The 9245-nt window shown below is 38.8% G+C and overlaps 1 protein-coding gene across 1 annotated transcript in view; it reads right to left on the bottom strand.

The window, feature by feature from the left end:
- crlf3 (cytokine receptor-like factor 3) overlaps positions 1–9245 on the bottom strand; it is a 19909-nt gene that overhangs the window by 9335 nt on the left and 1329 nt on the right. Inside the window, exon 2 of the mRNA XM_015379425.1 lies at positions 558–685. Within this exon, the coding sequence (XP_015234911.1) occupies positions 558–674 (117 nt within the window). The 5' untranslated portion in view covers positions 675–685. The remainder of the gene's footprint in view (positions 1–557; positions 686–9245) is intronic.

Below are 9245 nucleotides of genomic sequence, written 5' to 3' on the forward strand. Positions count from 1 at the left end.
GCGACATATAAATCAAGATGCTATGACCGAAAAAAATTTGATTGACAGATGACCGTTAATATAAGATTGGCCGAATTTAGGTCTGGCCGGCATAAAATAACAGATTTTAAGACAGTTTTTTTTTATTTTTTTTTATAGAAATTTTCTAACTTTTGGGACAATAAAATCTGATACAGAGTACATTTATATATATGTTTAAGCCAGAATGATTTGACATGAAATATGATTTTAAAGCACAAAGAACAAATTCCGGTTCAGCAAACAGGACCATCTCTGTTTATCCCTCCTTATCTCATGTGTTTGGGACCAGAAATCTGCAGCCATCTCTCCTCTGAGGCAAGAAGTCGCTGAGCAGAAACAGGAAATAGCTGCATTGTTTATTGGTGAGCAGCTGGACGGGTAGATCTACACAGCAGGGGGAAGGAAGAGATAGCAGACCCAATATACTCCCCTGAGATTATTTTGGGTCAGCAGCTCCCCTTTAAGCCGTCCCTCTGAGTGAGGCGACAGAAAAAGAAGCGTAACGCTGAGAAAGGGTGAAGGGCGGCAGCGGGTACCTGTTTGCGCGCCTGGTTGAGGCCGTGCAGACGCTGCTGGAGCTCGCTGCGGTAGTTCTGGGCCGCCTCAATGCTCTCCTTCGCCTCCTGCAGCAGCAGGTCCACCTCCACAGACATCCTGCCGCCCCCTGACACCAGCAGCACAGATTGTCATTTAAAACAAACCAAAACAAAACCTGAAAGCAAACATGTGTAAAATGATAGCAGCATAATGTCAGACGGCGGCTATCATGTCCCGCAGAACCGGTTTCATATTCACTGCATTCTAACATCTCTGTTGTGTCTCTGATGAAAGGATATGAATTCAGTCATAACAAAGGACAGGCGATACAGCAGGACCAAAAAATAAACATTTAACATATCACTACAGCTCATTCACTAAAAGGGAAAGTCACTACGACCTGCTCACGGAATAGAAATGCACCGATCCAATACGCGGAGCGGAAATTAGGATCTTGATCAGATACAGGATGAATGACGCCGATAAAGTTCTTTCTTCTTTTTATTCAATTTAATTTAGTTTATTTCTATGGCACCAATTCAGAACACGTCATCTCAAGGCACTTTACAATTAAAGAGATTATAGTCAAAATGATTGTATGTTGTATGATTTTATTCCCTTTTCGGGCCAACTTTCCAGTCATGCGAGAATTTTTTGGGCCGACTTTCATTCGGTACTGGTCCGTTGGTCATTTGGTACCGGGCCGCACAGAAAAAAGTTATATATATATATATATATTTATTTATTTATTTATTTATTAGGGATGCACGATATAATCGGCCCCCTATCGGTTTCGGCCTTAAAACTGAATATCGGACATCGGCCACCCCACCGATATTTAACCTGATATTTGATCAGCTTCTGAGTTTCTAAAGTCTAAAAGAAAAAAAAAAGTACTACTTCTTCTTCTTCCTCAAAAACTTCATTTTTACAGACTTAAAAACTTCTAAAGACGAGGGAAAAAATATTGATACAATAAAATATCCCAATATGCTGATATATTGCCATTTAAAAACACCATATCAATCTCTTTTACTAATGAAATATTGCTATATGTCATCGTTATGCTACGAAATCCCCCGAAAATTCACCAAATGTTGCCATATTTTTATATGTTGATATATTGATGCGGTATCGATCTATTTTACTAACAAAATCTCACAAGAATTTGCAAAATATCATGAGAGTTTGTAACAGAACGATGAAATTTCACGAGATTTTCAAAGTAAAATAGATCGATACCGCGTTTTTAAAAATCTATTTGATATCAGCATATGAAAATTTAGTATATTATTTTTCAAAGTGTCAGAAATGGATAACAAAGCTGCTATTTTCAATGACTACTTATTTTTGTCCAGCTTTAACATCGGTATCGATATCGGTTATCGGCTACATGAGTTTTAAAATATCGGCATATCGGATATCGGCCAAAATCCCAATATCGTGCATCTCTAATATATATATATATATATATATATATATATAAAATTTATCGACGATCAGAGTCTTAGTGATGTTTTATTTTGAAAAATATAAAAAATTGCGGTATTCTCTCCCAATTCCATCAGTCGGTGCATCTGTGCCTCGTGACACAGGTTAATTCAGTTCAAACTCAGGATTTTCTGCAGTTACAGTGACCAAAACAAGCTACGGAGCAGACAGGACATCAGGAGCACACTTTGTGTGTCATTGTCTCCGATTACGCCTAGATGGGACCGGCTTGTTGTTTTATTTTTATGCTGTTTGTATTTGATTTTATGCCAGTCGTATCATTTTACTTGATCGCATTTAACCCCCCCGGCCAGTCTGTGAAAATATTGTCTGACATATAGCGGTACGTGGTGCAAAAAGGTTGGGGACCGCTGGTATAGTGTACAGGGGGTAACGAGGGGCGATGAGCCGCTAACGAGCACCTCCCCATCAGGAACGGTGAGGTCGGGAGAAAATCAAACATGTTTGAAATTCAGTCGACCGTCATAAGGTGGTCCTGGGCAAATCGCTCAGTGTGCAAACAAGGATTCTTCTTTTTCTTCTTCTTCCTCTCAGATGTAAACACAGGAGCATGGTGGCGGGGTTACAAGTGATATTGACAGACTGTAGTCGCCATGTTGAGTTCGAGGCTTTATAGAGTGGACCAAAAACAAAGCCTTGTTTTGGTTTAGAAAACATGCAAATAAAACTAGAAGAACGCCCCCCCCCCCCCTTTGGAATGGGGGTCATTTGGCTTCTTTGTTAGCCTGCAATGCCCCATACCTGTCTATGTCTCTGCAACAGGTGAGGTGGTTTGGTGCTCTGTAAAGGGGTGGGTGATGCAATGATATATTTTTTACTTATTCTTAGGACTGACAATGACCTGATGACAATCTTCACCAGAACTCTAACCACCAGCCAACATTGCATTAATAATTTCTGCTTTTTTATTCCCTGGTTTTATTGACAATACTCTGCCACAAGTACAGAGCAGTGAAGTTAACTATCTGCATTTAACCCCTCCCCTTGGGGAGCAGTGGACTGCCACTGTGTGGCTCCTGGGGAGCAGTGTGGGGGCTCTTTCCTCAGGGACCCAGAGTGTCAGTCTGTGGGAGTGGGGCTCAAACTCAGACCCTCAGTATATCAAGCTCTATGCCCTAACCACTAGGCTGCCACTCCCATGATATAATAATACCAATAAAAAGCAATTAATATAATATTAAATATGGTTAAAAAAATAACACTAAGAAATGAAAGTGCTTAAATGCAACAATTTGATCAAAAATATTGATTTTCAAAGATAATACCTATAAATCTGAGAAAGAGACATTTGAAAAATATGACAAATATAATAGTGTAAAAAATAAAATCTAATAAAGCAAGGTGAAGATAATTTTCAAATAAAATGTTTTTCAAAAATTTCATTTCTGGATTTGCATTTTTTTTTCAGTTTTTAATTCCCGTTTACAAAATATGCACTTTGTTTACAAAATTAATGGAGCAAAGTTCACTCCATACAAATGATAATCAGAGGACCTGCTGATTTTCTGCTTTTGCTACAATAGAAGCTAAAAAAACAAAAACAGACGACAACAACCTGTAGAACATTTTCACAGCCGTCTACCGAAAAAAAAAAAAAAATCTCACTTCCTGGTTTTAACCACACAACTACAAACCTCCCTATTAGGTAAAGAATCCGTCCAACATGGCAGCAGCAGGTACCTCTGCGCTGAATCCATTTCACCGACTTTCCTCTCTGGGACACAACTGTACAGATTAGTGAATTTCCGCCTTTAAAAGATAATCAAAGGTCACAGAAATAACCTCGAGTCTCTTTGGTTGTTTTGGCTGCGCATCGATGTCAAAGCTACCGGCTGGGCGGGAAACGATAACACGTGGAACAAAGCAACGTCAACAGCTGCTTTATATCTTTAAAGTCTGAAGGAAAGCGACTCAGCATTATGAGCAGAGAGGAAAGCAAAGGCAGCCTGGCAAACATCGTCCAGGACAGTTTTACAAACTAATATTTGAACCATTTAAAAAAACTAACAGATTTACACAAAGCTATAAAAGTGCAAATATTTAGTGGAAATAAGAAGCTAATCTGCACTGAAATAAACCAGACGATCCATCCGTGTTTATCCATCTATGCATTGTTGGACGGAGCAAAAGAAAAAATGGATTCTTTAATGTTTTTAACCTAAAACCTTCCAGTTATCATTCAACCCTTTTCTCCACCTGCCAGCCTGATTCTCAGGATTCAGACCCTGATTTTAAACCAGGAACAGATAAATTAGATGCATTTCTGATTATAAAAGCCCATCAGTCTGTAAAGTGATGGAAAACGTCGTGGTTTTTGCGTCTTTTCGCAGCAGCAGCTGCTGCTTTGAACCGTTTCATCGTCTCTTGTGCTGTTTTCACGTCGCCTGAAGTGCTGCTCTGCGGTCGGCCCCTCGCTTCCTTCACAGCATCTAAAGAGGAAGTCGCCAGCAGGCATCGAGCTTCTGCCGTTTTCAGAGAGAGAAATCTCCTGCAGAGACGGGCCGTTGCTGACCACGCCCCCCCCCATCAATGACCAGAGATGGCCGCTTCCTCCTGGACGACCATCTCACGGTCCCCGCATCTCCATCCAGCAGAGCATCTCTGGGATTATGGAACCAAGTTTGGTCCAAATATTGTGGCAAGCTAGGAAAACATTTTGTAAATGGAAATTTAAAAATAAATTTACTTTTTTTTTAATCATAAAAATAAGATTTGAAGTTAAATTTGCTGTTTTCTCAGTTTTTTTATTAAAAATCTTTTTTTAATTTTAGTTTTTTAAATGTTTTAGAGATTTTATTTTTTCAAATTATATATTTTAAAACGTTTTTTAACAGATTCTATATCTTCAAAGATTTTTTTATTTCAGTTTTTCAGACTGAGTTTTACGAATTGCATTTTTTTTTAAAAAGCGTGAATGAAAAGAATCTGCTTTTATTCTGAAACTCTACAGTTAGTCTATGACATCATGCTGATTAAACAGACAATTAATGGCGAGTATAAATGACTAATTTAAGAAAAACACAACAAAAACTATAATTTTTTCTTACTTTCATCTCTCCCCGTAATAAAATCTGAAAACTATGCAGAGGATGGTAGGAAGGTTTTCTACTGAACTGCTGAAAGTTGCTTTTATCTTGCAGATTCATTTCATTATTTATTTTTTAGATTTAAAAAAAATAATAATTTTTATCTGGGGAACTCTGCTGCCTGAAAACATTAAAATAGGTCCAAACTCTATTTCTAATCTTTTCCCTTAAGGGACGATAAAAGTTAGCTTTTATCTCATTAGCATAATATTTAGGGCTGAAGCAATTAATCTGATTAATCGGATTACCGTATATTTCGGACTATAAGTAGCACTTTTTTTTCCATGGTTTGGCTGGCCATGCGACTTATACTGTGGTGCGACATATATACGTTTTTTTCCACCACGAGAGGGCGCTATGTAGCTTTGCATGCGACAACATGTATTCTATTAAAACCACTGAAAGAAAAAACGTTCCAACTTATCACAACAAAACAAATTAGCATGAAAACAACGACTGAATAGAAATATGCCACCCAAAAGAAACTGATATACTGTTGAATTCAAGCTGAAAGTATTTAGTCAAAAATGGCAATAGAGCAGCTGAAAAACTGGTAAGGGACTGGAGAAAAGCGAAGGAAAAGTTAAAGGTTATGAAAAAGACAAAAAAAAGCTAACCAAGGGCTAAAGGCTAGATGGCCACGACTAGAGGAGGAGCTGTACAAATGGGTCCTGGAACAGCGCGCTGCGGGTCGAGGCCTTTCAACTGTACGACTGGCGCGTTATCACTCCTTCTCAGATGTTTGTTCATAAAATAAAATAATGCGTTCTTCCAGCAGTAGCCTACCACGCGTTATCAGAACACAGATTCCATGGATAGAATAACCTTTCAAAAAGGTACAACGTTTAATCCGGTGCGACGTACATTCGTTTTTTTTCTTCATAATGCATCGTTTGGCTGATGCGACTTAAACTCCGGAGCGACGTGTATATGAAAAATACGGTAATCGTGATTACTCAACGCGGCCGACCCGGATTCAAATCCGGCCTGTGGTCCTTTGCCGCATGTCTCTCTTCCTCTCTCATACCCCCTTTCCTGTCAGCCTACTGTCCAAAAAACAACAAACAAAGAAAAAACAAGCGACTATTGCTGTAAAAACATAAACAATAATCAATTAATCATTAAAGCCGTAGGGAAGCGGCTGTTCCAAACGTTGCATTTCCGAATTCTCCCGAGTGGTGCCCGACTTTACATGAGTGAATAAAGTGAATGTGATTGGTCGTTTATCAAGGGGCGGGATTGATGTGGAGCAAGGTTCACAAGCAAGTGTCGTTGTAGCCGGTTTGTGGGAAACATCTTGCTAACCAGTTAGCAACTTAGTGCTAGCAGGTTCCCAATGGGAAATTCCATTGGGACCAAGTAGCACTAAATTGCTAACCAGTTAGCAACTTAGTGCTAGCAGGTTCCCAATGGGAAATTCCATTGGGACTAGGGGTGTGCAAAATAATCGTCATGACGATGCATCGCGATTCTAATTTTTGTGATCTACTGCATCGATTCTTGAAGGCAAGAATCGATTATAAAAATAAAAAAAAATGAACAAATAAAATACATGATTGGTTGCGCATATCAGCCAAATCAAGTGGAATACAACATCCAGTCCAGCAGATGGCGCTGTGGATGTGTTGACGCCTGCTGCTTTGTGTCACAAGCATGTCCGGCCGCGGGATACTGAGACGAGTCATTCGTAAACAGAATATGGAGGAGACTGAGATAATTCGCCCCGCGGCTCCATCACATTTCAAGTCAGATGCTTGGATGCATTCTGGCTTTAAAAACAAAAAAGGTAAAAATGAAATTGATATAAAGCACGCAATTTGCAAAAGGACCACTGAGGCCATGTAAACGGCACTGATTATCCTTATTTTGTTATTTTAATTTTTATGAATCCTAAGATCTTTTTGTCAGTGTGTCCACATCAGTAATAGTAATATTTCTGCCCAGTATTTGTTTCCATGGCAACACCTCCAAAAGTCATTTCAATAATACAGCTATGTATGAATTCAGTTGCTTTCAGTTATGTATCAATTGAAGACACAATCCAGATCACACAGAGCCAGTCAGCCACTGGTAGTGGCTGTATCTTTTTCTTACAGTGTTCAGTGAAAATATCGCGATGCATCGCAATATTTCAAGTATCGTGATGCATCGTGATAGAATNTACATTTATATGTTTAAAACAGAATGATTTGAAATTTAAATATGATTTCTCTAAGACTTTAAAGCCAGTTCCTGACAGGGGATGGACTATTTCTGGGTTAGACTGAGAGCAGATAGCTCACACAGTCCTTATATTTTCCTCTCACTTTCATCCCATTTTTTTATATCCAGATAAATAAGAGAAACTCTACATCAACCACCTGGTTTAAACACCTAAAGTTTGTCTGAGGAAGGAGTTTATCCTTGTAATGTTTAAACAAAAACGATTGACGGGGTAAAACTAAATGAGGCGTCGCACACAGATTTGGATAACTCCTCCGTATCTGAGTTTACACTGACATGAATGCAAATACGGGGCGATAGAAATATGCAGGCATGCAGTCGCTGGCTCAGTGGCTGCGACATAAACAACACCCACTGCTGTAACGTGGCCTGTCTCTCCTGACAGAGGTCGTTCAGGAGCAGCAGAACAAGAGCAGAGGAGATCCAAACTCCCAGCCGGTTGCTGCAGGCTGCTCCTCATTGGAAGCGTGACAAGAAACAACTGGATTTCTGCTTCACGCTGTCAGAGTCGATGTCCCAGTAAAAGATTCAGAGTATTTAGGTCAGCCTGAATGAAGTGGATCCCTGCTGCCATGTTTTCTCAGCTCCGATAGGCTGTTTGAATTATGAGCTTACAACCAAAACATGTAGAGGATACAACTAAAAGCTGCGGGAAGATGATGGCCTGCTGGGAATTTCACCATTTATCTATTAGCAGCTCTTTCCCCCCCCCTAACAGCACGTTCAAACTGCTAAATCACTCACAAACTGCCGATGCATTGCAGTTAAAGATTGTTTTGGTCTCAGAAACCTCCTGCAATACATCCTCTGACTAACGGGAAAGTTATGACAGGCACTCTGCTGCAAACTCTCACAATTATTATTACTGCAATGACGAAACCAGACGACGAGAGAAACAGAACATGTCTAAACTCGATCAGGTCGACTTCCGTGTTTTTCAGCCATTTGTCAAGTTAACCCTCCACCCACCGCTCACATCCACCCTAATAAATCAGCATTATTTCATTTATAGCAAGAAAGCAATAGGAGGTGCCTTTTTGTTGAACCCAGAGAACAGAACTCCATAGGAAAAACGAGCCTTTTAACGTTTCCTCCAGTATTTACAAACTGTGGCATCTCTTATTACAAAAAACAACTTTGATTTTAAATAAATAAAATGTTTAGAAAAATTTGGCTCACATTCTGTAGGGAAACCAACAAAATGACTCATAAGAGGCGACGTAAAAAAACAACCGGAGGAACAAGCTGATCTGAAGTTGGCATCTGAGCAAAGAGCTGCATCTGTTTAGAAACCTAAACTTTAGTTTATCTAGATGATTTAAAAACTAACTAAACTTTTTTAAAAGCTGCCAATTATACTTTAATGCAGTTTTTATTTTTTGTTGATCAATAATCAAGTATGGAACAATAATAAAAACTTAAAGTCAATTCAAAACCTGCTGGTTTAGTCTAAAAAAATCCATTATTGCTAAACTTTTACTGCAACAGATGCGACAATATTGATATTTATTAATATTTAATCAGGTCTGTATTAAGCTTAGGCATTTCTAAACAACAGAGATACTTTAAAACAGTTTCAGAAACATTAGAGCACTTATTTAGAATAGAAATAGTGATCTTAATGCTATTCATTACTCAAGTCAAAGTTATTATAAACATAGATGGTATTTAGCTGTATAGGATACTGTATTTAATGTATTTGGGAGCTTGACAGCATTGATTTCAGATTGAAAACTGCAACTCTAAGCCTGAAACTGTCCCCATGACACAAACCTTAATTTAAATAATCTTGTTTTAGTAGTTTTAGAAAATTCTAATGATCAGAAACGCTATAGCTGAGAGAAATATCAGCTGTGCTGCTGCCAT

Source organism: Cyprinodon variegatus, unplaced genomic scaffold (assembly GCF_000732505.1).
Source record: "Cyprinodon variegatus isolate N-32 unplaced genomic scaffold, C_variegatus-1.0 Scaffold191, whole genome shotgun sequence".
In the NCBI taxonomy this organism is placed as follows: domain Eukaryota; kingdom Metazoa; phylum Chordata; class Actinopteri; order Cyprinodontiformes; family Cyprinodontidae; genus Cyprinodon; species Cyprinodon variegatus.